Source organism: Nannobrachium achirus, assembly GCF_963921795.1.
Source record: "Nannobrachium achirus genome assembly, chromosome: 22".
Lineage (NCBI taxonomy): Eukaryota > Metazoa > Chordata > Actinopteri > Myctophiformes > Myctophidae > Nannobrachium > Nannobrachium achirus.
Window position 1 is genome coordinate 26,154,362 of NC_137829.1, and position 12,346 is coordinate 26,166,707.

Below are 12,346 nucleotides of genomic sequence, written 5' to 3' on the forward strand. Positions count from 1 at the left end.
TTTTTATCTTGCTGCTCAAATGCTAGACACTGCACCACATTCTTGTTGGATATGAATCACAGCTTCTTCGAGGTTGCGGATAGTTCAAATATTTAAAGGAATTTAGCAGATAAGAATGACTCACAAGTCTAAACTGCATTGTCATGTAATGTCTAAGTCTGTATCGAATTCATGTAAATGTTTCCAAACGTAGGTTTTTGCTATGGAGCTGAAATTACTATGTTCCGAAACTGGAGTGTGAGTGTGATTTCAACAGATTGAAACTGGTATTTGATTTGAGATTAAATAAAACTGTTGTCATTTTCCAACACAAAGCAAAAACATATTTGTGTTGTGCTATGGGCTTGTGTTGCAGCTGTGAGTTGGTGGAATGTAGTATTGGTGGAATGTGCTCATTCATAGCATGCTCCAACCTGGTCCCAAAGCCTAATTTATAGTTCATTGTAGAACAGTGTTGCTAAGGCAAAGTACAATTAAGCTTGTAGCCTATTATATAACTCCACCTTGACCAAAGGTATATTGACTATGTGCTAGTGTATCCCATAAACATTTAAAGGACAATTTTGTTTTTTTTACAACAAGGGTTCATATTTTAGATGAAAGATGAAATGTTTTCATATGGGCCTACTGCTTTCTATTGTTTTAGCGATTTTAGTATTTTGATTTCAGTGGGTTGGCGCATGCGTACAAGTGGCTAAATATGTATATTTAGACACAATAAGCCGGCAATTTCTTTGTTACTATTTACACCAGCCCCCAACCTGGGGGCATGCATGCAAATCAATATCGTTAAAACCACTAAAACGATAGAAATAAGTAAATGAAAACATTTGAACACTTTTCTTTTCTCTAATGACTATCTAAAATATGAACCCTTGTTGTAAAAAAAAAACAAAGTTAAAACACCTAACATAAGAAGACAAACAATATCAGAGTAACAGCAAAACCTTCTCGACTTGAGTTTGTGTAAGATGCTTTTCCATGTTTACTTCTTGCACTCTTGCATTTTGGATGGGATTTGCTTTGAACCACAATCTGAGTGTAAAGAACTACTTGCACGTGGCATAGGAAATGCTGCCATCTCCTGACAAATAATATAGAAGTCTTTACATTCCTCAAAAATGTTGAGGCAAGATAGACTGACTCCCAAGGAGAACTTGCTAGTCTGAACTCCCAAGGAGGGAAGTACAAGTCACCAAGTATTTGATTTGATAATCGGCCTGACACTTCATTTCACTTTGGTGTGCCATTCAAGACACAGCTGCTGAAGTGAAGGGGGGGGGGGGGACAGGTTTGTCAAAGGCTTAAAGTTGTAATTTCACTTTAAACTTGGTGCACATGTTGCAGACGACCCGAGGGAATGCCGTGCCTGGTGTTGAGTCTGTGGGAGAGGCTGACCGATATATATTATGGAGATCCGGTTGTCCAGAACCAAGATCCGTCCGATGCACTAATCCGACTAATATGCCCATATCAGTCGGATTATTTCCAAATATGGGCATAAAAGGAACACAGACATACTGGTAAAATAGGTACTCTGACAACACTGTGGGTATTGCCTTGGGTTGGTGGTCATGCATTTCCGACTTGCATTGTTCCCAACTTGCATCATACCCAGGTAGTCCTATAAATAAACATAATTAAACTAAACAGTTGCTGTAGCGCCACCATTAGGATTATTGGCCAATTTGGACACAATAGCAGTTGAGGTCCAGCAGCATAGCTGCGTGACTGCTAGTGATGTGTGAAAAGTAGTCTGAAATAAAAAATATCAAGCCTTGAGCTCCAGTCAACTGAGGAGCAATATGACTCTAGACAAATCTGATCAGTCATATGCATCTGCTTGTCTCCATTCCTCCATGCCAATATATCCCATAGCAGAGAATTCCCAGATGTGCTGATTGTTCTTGTGCACCTGCCTCTTTGCCATGACTCTTTGTCATGCACCATCTGCATTTGCTTTTCTTCAGACGTGCAACAGAAGAGCAGAAGCATCACCACACTTTCAAATGTGTACTCTTTACTCTTGACACCTTGGCCTTTGATTAATTAATGTATTGCGTCTTATTTTGGCTATAGGACACTACTAATGGAGGGAGTGATCGTAAAGCTAGCTGATGGCCAGAGAGTATGCTCTGCAGAAGATCAGTCAGTAGGATGCATTATAGAGGCTGTTAGACTCATGCAGATCTTTTCCATCAAGTTATTGTAGTGGTGGGTCTGAAACAGACATTCAACCTCAGTGTAAACAGACTCAAACATGGGCATGACAGCCGCTGGGCAATGGGCATTAGCTGCCAGTTACCAACACTCCAGCATGTTGATTCTGAGTCTCCACTCCAGGTGGCTCCAGTGCCTCCTCAGCACCTCAACCACTCCAGGTGTTGGCACAAGCGCATCCTCCACTCCCAAGTGGTGACTTCCCCAGCACCTCCTTCACTCCAAGTGTGCCTCCAGTGATCCAGTGTCTCCTCATGAGTATTTCATAGTGAAGGTGGCATCTTCATCTGCTCCACTTAGACCTAGTTCATCATAGTCAACTCAACATGTTCTCTACCTGGCTCAGCTCTACAACATATCCACTCCAAATGGTGTCTCCTCATGAGTATTTTGTAGTGAAGGTGGCATCAGCGCCTCTTTAAATCAGGTGGTGCATCCTCCAATACTTCCTCCACACCAAGTGGTGCTTCCCCCACGAAGGAGGTGTAACGAACAACTGCATCGATGCATACATTTTTAAACAATGTGCTGTATCAATATGCAAACAGAATTCCTATTGAATGTTTCGCAATGCAAATAATCGTATCGAATCACTTTGCAATGCAAAGTAGGTCTACTTGTGCTTTGTAGTCAGGGACCCACAGGCCCAAAAGCTCAAGGAATAGGGTTGAACCTGTGATGTCATGCCGTACTTTTTATTTCTGTTTTATCTATTAGTTTGGTCATTAAGGTCTACAGAATGAGAGTGATGTTTCCGGCAGAGCAGGCCTCTCATTCTGTGGACCTTGTGTCAGTCTCATGATAACCATGCAGTGTTGTTGGCGCGACGTGAGTCCCACTAGTAAATTAATTCCGTCCCTTTTATGCCCATATATGTAAATCCCTCATGTCATCAATATTAAGCGATTGAATATACATATCATAACTTGCAGCTAGTAGTCAGGATTTGGTCATAGTCTCATGTTTACTATACAGGTTTATCATCAAACAAACATTAACTATGTGCCTGTAGATTTGGAAGGATTGCATGAAACAATGCCCTTAATAGCAAACAAAGTCATAATTCGCTAGAATTATGACCGACATGGTCAGACAAAATATGAGGCCTTCTTCGGTCCAGTCTAGAATCATCATCATCATGTGGAAAACATATGAAATGAAAGCACCTCTTAAACCACAGGTCATTTATTTTATATTTGTATTGTATATATCATTAATATCACTTTCATATGTTAAAGTCAAAAGGCTTTAATATGAGCTTTGCACTGCTGACATAAATCAAGTCATCCAGTCTCCTCCACGTCCAAATTTCAACATAAACTAAAGAGCCAAAGTCACTGATCATGAAGACTAGTTCCTGATGTGCAATTAAATTATTATTATTATTTTCATATTCACCAATGCAATGCAGACTGAATCAGTTCACATAAGTTTCCTGTCTGTCCGGAGCTTGTCATGAAATTCACTGAATGTTTCAGGTGCACAGCACCTACTTTCCCCAAACACGGTCAATAATTGTCGCATAGACACTTGGCCAAAGCACCTTCTTTCCCGCATTTTTGAACATTAGTTGACTTGAACATTCGTTTTAGTATAAATAAAACATGTCAGAAGCCAACTGAGGCAAATATATCATCTATTTCATCGTGGCTGCTGTCAGCAAGAGAGTCCAGCAGTGTGATTTTAGACAAAGTTACATTTTCACCGGCTCTCTCAGCCTCAACGTTTTGGTCCACTTGTGTTCTCCGAGTAGGCTTTTCAGACACCGGCAACTCTATCCTCTTGCCTTTGCTTATACATGGACTGCTTTCAGCGAGGAGGACCCTGGCCGTCTTGTGGCGTCCGAATCTTTCCCGGAGACACAGAAAGCGAGTTCTAGTGTAGGCTCTCCTCCAGAGCGCAGAGACAGACAGGAAGCTGCTGGGGACAGTTCTTGTGGGAGAAGAGGCCCAGCAGGCTTCCTGTTTGAAGCTCCTCAACTTCCTCTGGACACTGAGGTCAGGAGAAATGAAACCAAAGCAGTGTTAATTTCTCAACATTTTCATTTTCTCAACACGAAAAATGTTCGTCGACTACCTTTTTTCAGAACACATCGTAACACGGTTTGAGCTGGTAGAGCCGCTATTGTTTTATCAGAATCTTGAAAAGTAATAGTTTTGGACATATGAGGTTTCCACCAGACAGCGACGACGTATAGACTGATTTCTCAGAGCGGCAACCATAACTGCGGTGTCAAGCAGCACCTACTGTATGTGTGTGTAGGGAATGGACCATAATCGTTATTATCGTTTATCGTGATAAAAGAAACACTCAAAATCGTATAATTGTATCGTGGAGATTTACATTTATCATGAAATTATCCTCCATCATGCACTGAGATCAATTCACCTTCTATTTGCCGAGCTGCATATCCAGTACCATTTATTTAAACCCTCTTGATTTTCACTCTCTACCAAATCTCTTTCCCAAAAACTAGTCGATCTACATGTACAAGCTCAAAACGCGCCGCAACGCGTTGTGAGCTTGTAGATCTGCAATTTTTCAGCAATTGTTCCACCCCAGGATAATGGATGTTGGGGATATTTTGACTATCGCGGTAATATCGTAAATCGCACTGAAGTTTCACACCACACTTTTCCTTACTTGAAACCTGCCGATTCCAGGCGTTTCATCTTACGACACTTCAGCTGGACGAAGGACAGAAGTCGCGCCTTCCGTCTCAAGCGGTGGGACCTGCACCAGGAGATCATGCTCTCCAGACGGCCTGCCAGGTCAGTGAAGGAGGCTGCTACCTTCACCTGTCTGTGGAACATCTCCTTCTGCCTGACATCCCGTGTAGAAGAGTCATCCTGTTCGCTAGACTCCTACAACAAATGAACATGGAGTAGCAGATGATAGAACCATTAAACATAATGTGTGAGGATGTTGATCACTCTTACCCTGATTTGTTCCATGTGACCATTTAAACCAATCGGATTCCAATATGGGTGTGGCACAAATCTGATTCAGACTGGCTTTGGCTGCCAGTGTAAATGGGGCCATAAAGACCAGGATTACTGCATGTTTTTTGTGAGGATACCTACCCTAGGGGATCCAGGGAGAACATGCAAACTCCACACAGAAAGGCCCTTTCGCCAGTGGGCGCTGATGACGCGTAGGAGAGAACACGCCCCAAGCGCCCACAGCGATGTGAGGATGTTGTCGATACATTATTGTGAAATAATTCATAGTAACCCATTGAACAAAATGACCAAGTGATCATATATGTATTCGTCTCACGTACCTCTGTAAAGTCCTTGGAGACCTTGAGTAAAGCCTTTTTTTCATGAATGACATCAAAGATTCGCCCTGTGAAAGAGTCAGTGTATTAATTAGTTAAGTTTATTTAATGGTCTTGGTCTTTGTCAATGGAATCTGATACATTTTCTTATTTTATAGCAATGTTAGTTGCCAATGTATTATCGGTCTCGACGGTCTGCAAGTCCCCATTCTCTCGAGACAGCGTCTGTAGCTAGCAACTGAGGTGCTCAAGTGAAAAGATCAACCAAACTTTTCCTTGACGATGGCTAGCCAGATTGGTTAGCCATATATGGTTCTCCAAATAAAAGGGATGTATTATTCGTGTGGCAGTAATACACCGACAACCGTATGGCTGCCATCAGATAAAGTAGCACTTTGTGAGCAGATTTATTTATCGTTTCCTTTCTGAGCATGATGATCTGGGTAAATGACCCTGTGGCCGGTGGTGAGTAGATGAGTTCTTGAATGATGTTGACAGTAGTAGTTAAAATGGTATTTCCCCAGATTGATGTGTATTGTATATGGCCGCGGCTCCCCTCTGAAAATGCTTTGTTATTATTTATTTTCACTTTGTGCCCTGCTGTGAGCTTGTACATCTGCTAATTTTAAATCAGCCAACATGTACGTAAATGGATGAAGTGGTTAGAATGATTGTGATGCTAATGTTAATACGCATTGTTACTTTAACACATTGGCCGCCATTTTAACATTGACTGTATGGCTCCCCTGCCATTTTGTTTAATGAAAAAATTGATATATTTATATTGACATTTTTCCTAAATTCTGTGTTTTTTCGACAATGTTATACCGTACCTGACATGAAATAAGACAAGCTCTAGTCTCATCAAAAAATAAAGAAATTGAATAAAAAGCTTTTTTTTCTATAGTTGTAGCCATCTCAAAATAGCCATTTTTGACCAAAATCCAGCTATATTTGAAATAACAGGAGTTATTCACCTTTTTGTGATTGATGGCTTTTCGAGCGAATAACTCTGTTGATATTTGTATTTATGGCGTCAGGCACTTATCAGATAAGTGTACTAGTGTAATAAGTGTAATTGTGTAATAGGGCAATAACTGGAATAGTGTAATAGGGCTGTAATAGGTCACCTCTTGCCCTTAGGGCGTCTTACTGACTTCACACAAATAGAAATAAGCTTTTTACCTTTTATTCAGCATTCAAGTGTTTTATTTTGCACAGATCACGCACGCACGCACGCGCGCGCACGCACGCACGCACGCACGCACACACACACACACACACACACACACACACACACACACACACACACACACACACACACACACACACACACACACACACACACACACACACACACACACACACACACACACACACACACACACACACACACACACACACACACACACACACACACACACACACACACACACACACACACACACAACTTTATATAAGGCCTATGTGTATAACTGTAAATATGTTCCCCATATTCAACTTTTTTATTTATTTGTGGCACTTGCTTTGGCGATGTAAACGTAGCCTATGTTTTCTCATGCCAAAGCAAAGCCCTGCTTCATCATACAAGACTGTCGCACAAAATAGCAGAGTAACTTCATTGCTATCAGTTCTCTATATGTCGTTGTTGGGTGGAAACCTTGTATGTCCAAAACCGTTCGTTTTGTATTTATCATCTATAAAATGTACTAAACTAGTGAAAACAGCCGATCTACAAGCACACAACGCCGGCGTTGTGTGCTTGTAGATCTGCTGTTTTCACTAGTTTAGTACATTTTATAGATGATAAATACAAAACGAACGGTTTTGGACATACAAGGTTTCCACCCGACAACTAGAGAACTGATAGCAATAAAGTTACTCTGCTTGTTGGTGATCCGGCCTGGGTCTGTACCGGATGCGGAGACGTTTCTTGCGTGCATGTGAATGTTACATAACCGGATACAGTAGGCGGGCTATAGAACGGAACAGACTGCAGCGATCACACAGACACCCACGCCCTCCTTCAAGCTGCAAGCACTCCAAGCAGTTGTTGCGCGGCGCGCCTCAAACACGAGCACATGCGCGATTGCGCGTGCACGCCATAGGGAGGACGCACGCTGCTGCTGCTGCTGCAGAACAACAACAGTATAGTTTAGGTTAGGATGTAAACCACAACAGTAAACTTACTGACAATGACGATCGCCGTGTTTGAGTTTCTTCCTGTTGGATTCCACTCGGTCGCGACGTGTTGTAGATCTGCTATTTTCACTACTTTTCTTTTGTTACACCGCTGGTAGTTTGGACGCAACCTTCTTGTGAGAACTGGAATATAATACTCCTCATCAGCCTCCATGGTCACGCTTGGATGCAAGGCGTTGTGTGCTTGCATATCTGCTATTTTCAGCAGTTTTGTTACATACCGATGGAAGTTATATGGACGCGACGCGTTGCTTTTCTTCAATGGTTGCCTGACTTGAGGAGTCCGCCGGGGGAGGGGGGATATTTTCTCCTCTCCACTCCCCCCTATGCTCCACTCCCGTAGCAGGGCTTGAAGATCGGTTGGTGCTCGACTGGACCGGCCAACGGCGCTGCATCTTGTCCAGTAGGTGATTGTGTTGTTTGTAACCTCGCCTCACCAGGCTTTATATATGTGTGTTTGTAGTGGGCTGAGGATCTGTTCCAACTGGGTGTCGGACCAAATGATGGGCCCTGGGTACAAGGATTCACTGCGGGCCCCCCATGAATTTTCTTGGGTGATTTCAAAAATAGATATATACAAGCTCACAGCATGGCACCGAGTGTCGCGCTACAAGCTTGTAGATCTGCTATTTTTCAATAGCAAAAGTATAAAATAATGAAGCCCCTTCCACCTTGGGCCCTAGTAACTCAGACTCAGTCCCACTTTTCCCTTGTGAGTTGTGACGCTCCTGCTCTGATCTTGTTGTCTGACTGGGCCTGGGACATAATATTTTGTCGTGGAGACTTTGGGGGTTATGAAGGTGTGTGTTCTGTTGGCCCATGTGGCAGGTTATGGCTTTCCAAGTGAACATTTTACTGGATTTTGTTTGATTTGTGCATGGTCTCAGATCCAGCTGCTCCGTTTCGCTTCTGCGAGCCCTTGCACCAGGCATGTACACACATAGACATCAAAGGGGGCTTGAGCCCCTGCCCCTGAGGGCTGCATTCAATAGAATTGTCCACCAAAAGGCCCCTTTAGAAATGTCAGCCCCTGCCTCTCTAAATATTCTCTGCACATCCCTGCCCCACATCCCTCTACATGCGTGTGCCCAGTGTGTCGCTGATTTCACTCTGCGGGCTGCAGGCTGCCACTCTAAATGCATTCACTGTGGTTTATTGAGAGTTTTATTCATTTTTATTGAGATTTATACATTATTACACTCTTGTTTTCAAACACACTTACTTTGATGAGTGATATCTTTGGTTCCCTTTAAGTGAGAAACCCCAAACTTTGTCACGGGCTAATTAAGAGTCTAATTAAACATTACATTATATAAAAGCAAATTCTCGGGACTATCGGGCCTGGCGGGGAACGACATTTAAAATTTCTCGGGACTATCGGGGGAGGCGGGGAATGAGTTAAGCATCATTTGTCTTCTAAATCCTAATAGGTTTTTGAAAAACTCATGTTTCTATTTCGTTGAAGACCACTGTATAACTACACACCTCTTTTCACAGCGACCCCTATGTCCTGTTCTTCCTGGCGCTTCCTCCTCATCCTGTCTTCCTTCTCCTTTGCCATCTTCAGCATCTCTTTGTTCTTCCTGATCTGCATCCAGCCCGGGCCCGCCGGCCCTGCCACCAGGGAGGAGGTCTCTTCCGAGGGTCCCAGGAACTCCACCACGTCCCCTGGGAGGCGGTAGTCCGTGAGGTAGGGCATGGGACGAGCCCGAGACACCTCTCTGAGGAGAGGCAGGATCTGCGTGTAGAGAGGAGCCAGGCTGGACAGGATGCCCCGGAAAAACACCCTGATTTCACAAGGGGGGGAAGTGGGACTGAGTTACTAGGGCCCACGGTGGAGGGGGCTTCATTATTTTATACTTTAGCTATTGAAAAATAGCAGATCTACAAGCTCACAGCGCTGCTCCAAGTGATCTGCTAATTTTTTTAAGTCGTGAAAATGGAAATGCAAATCTTTGAAAATGTGTTTTTTTTAAGTGAACATTTGTAACTAAAGTTTTGCTTCTGGGGGTCCCTGGAACCAAATATTTTGAGATGGGGGTCCGTGGCCAAATACATATCATTTTGGGGGTCCTTCACATGAAAAAGTTTGAGCATCACTGACATAGAAACATTAGCTTTTTCAAAAAATCTTAGACTTGCACATTATGTTCACAATTTAAATAAAATAGCACCGAGTGCCACGCTGTGAGCTTGTATATCTGCTATTTTTCAATAGGTAAAGCACAAAAGAATGCGTAATAATGTGTTCCCAGTCCAAATGGATCAACCCCCTCCCCTTAAGCAGAACATTAATGGGGGGCCCGCAGTGAATCCTTGTACCCAGGGCCCAGAATTTGGTGCGACACCCCTGGGGGGAGACAAGGTTTCCCATTAGTAATGACTATTAGTAATGCCCGATTTATATTTGTGCATCATGTCATTGTGCGTTGAAAGTAGCAGATCTACAACCTCACAGCACGTTCAGTTCAGTGACATTTGAATGAGTATGGAGAATATTATGCAAGCATGCGAGAAATTGAAAACAAAATCATTATATTTATGTATATTGCCACGGCCGGCTCTCGGAGCTCGCCCTCTCTCTAATTATGACTTGGCCAAAACTGTGTATAGACAATTACGTAAAAAAGGACGAGGGGATCCGAGCCCTCAGAATAAATAGGAGAGGAGCTTAAAGTTAAAACAAAGTTTATTCTATATTCTTATTTTATAGAACAAACTTTGTTTTAACTTTATTCTCCTCTCCTCTTTATTCTGAGTGCTCCGATCCCCTCGTTCTTTTTTAACAGTGTTTTTCCCACTGATCCTGGCAGCACCACATACTTTTTAAGACGCTTTTATCTACCTTGAGCACCCAGTTGTTCTTTGTTTTTAGACAATTACATGTATTGAAGCCAGCGTGGTACTTAGAAGGATTTATAGGTATACTCGTGTCGTAGAGATTGATTATGTGACGTTAATAACAGTAGTAGATATTATATTATCATGATTGATTATGAGTGACATTAGTAAGAGTAGATTATGCTGCATCATGCATTACAGATAACATGATGTACTGTAGAGTCAAGATGTTTTCCTAGGTTGATAGATATTGTTTATGTTACAGCTTGTCCTTGCAATGCCAGTATAACTAGGGTTTGCTTTCCTTTGCTTAGGGCAGAACTACTTTACCACTGCCCAGAGTGTTAAACTGTATTTCTGTCCATGATATCATGTTTAACATAAACTTGACCACCACCACCTAATATAATTGTCTTGTCTCCTCATTTTCTCATGATTGATCTGAATTCCACCACACTTGTATGTACTACACCAGTGTTAAGCGCTTTTCAGACGAAGGGGGGCTGTTGACACACCCTAGTAATTCATTTTCAATGAGAGGCGGTGAATTATTTGGGACAGCAGAGAAGTTGAGGAGCGGGCGCGGTCCTGTAAATATCGTCCGGAGCGATTGTGTTTGTGTCTCCACCTCGGCGCGATCCCCGCTGAGCCAAGCGAGAACGCCCTCGTCAAGCGCAGTCCGTCTGAAAGGCGATTTTATGTGCAGAAAGGACTCACCACAGACGGCTGAGCATGCTGGTTATCACTACATTCAGGATAATGAACTCCTGCCACTTCAGAGTCTGCTTCGACAGGCTGCAGGTCATGCAGGTTAAGGGAAAACCCACTCAGTTTGGCCAATAGATCATTATTTGACTCTATCAGTGTCTGCAATTATGTAGCTGATGAGTCCTGATCTTTAAAAGGATAAAAGTCTGCACAGCAACAAACAGCATTGCTTCCTACAAATGTTTTTACTTAACACAGAAATGTGGTTAACAGGTGGTGCAGCGTTTCGGCCACATTGGAACTGATGACGGCCAAGTGTGCCAGCTTTTCTGTGTGTTAAACAAAAAAAAACGTTTGGAACCGTTTGAACCGCCACTCTGTGCCCAGCACCAGCCATGAACTGGACGTGAACGAGTCCAGATCCTTCAACCCCTTCCAACCTGACATTGCTGTTTTGGGCATGGCATCGTAGGAGAACATATTCAACATTCTTTAAAAAATTGTCCATCTATAATAATTAATATGCTCACAACATGTCACGTTGGGAGCTTGTAGATTGGCTATTTCTGAAAATGTTTCAATATGGTTTAAGCGGTTGAATAAACATAATTCTGTATATTTGTATTTAAAATGTTTGCATACAAGTTAGAACTTACAATCAAATTGAAGTTCTTCAAACCGATTAGGAAATCAAAACACAATCGTCAGTTGTCCAAGACTCTTCGAAATCGGGATCAGACCCAAACATCTGGCATGGGTCAGACTGTACTCTGAAAGAGTCAAAGCTTTTGGACCATGGTGGTGCTACAATTAGAAGGAAACGATACAGGATGGCTCTGCTACAGTGAGTCAGTGTATAGTGTAATTGTCTGTCAAGGTGCACTGCAGCTTGACAGCGTATCCTGTATTACTTGAATTCTGTTTACTTTTAAGTTACTTATACTTTTTTCTTGTGTGTACGATTTTATATTTTGTTTCCCAATGTAAGGTACTCCATTGTTTTCCTGTTTTGTTTTAAGTTTTAGTGTGGGAACTGCAGATGAAAATTAGCATATTTGCTAAATCCGGTGTATTTACATTGCATTAATGTAATGT

The 12,346-nt window shown here is 42.4% G+C and overlaps 1 protein-coding gene across 1 annotated transcript in view; it reads right to left on the minus strand.

The window, feature by feature from the left end:
- Positions 1-3,827: 3,827 nt before the first annotated feature.
- The window catches only part of LOC308307526 (nucleolus and neural progenitor protein-like), a gene marked incomplete at its 3' end in the record, with an annotated part of 11,145 nt that continues 2,626 nt past the window's right edge, over positions 3,828-12,346 (minus strand). Inside the window, exons 5-9 of the mRNA XM_080752792.1 lie at positions 11,261-11,338; positions 9,188-9,489; positions 5,504-5,568; positions 4,864-5,084; positions 3,828-4,212 (exon numbers count right to left, since the gene is read on the minus strand). Coding sequence (XP_080608918.1) covers positions 3,828-4,212; positions 4,864-5,084; positions 5,504-5,568; positions 9,188-9,489; positions 11,261-11,338 — 1,051 coding nt within the window. The remainder of the gene's footprint in view (positions 4,213-4,863; positions 5,085-5,503; positions 5,569-9,187; positions 9,490-11,260; positions 11,339-12,346) is intronic.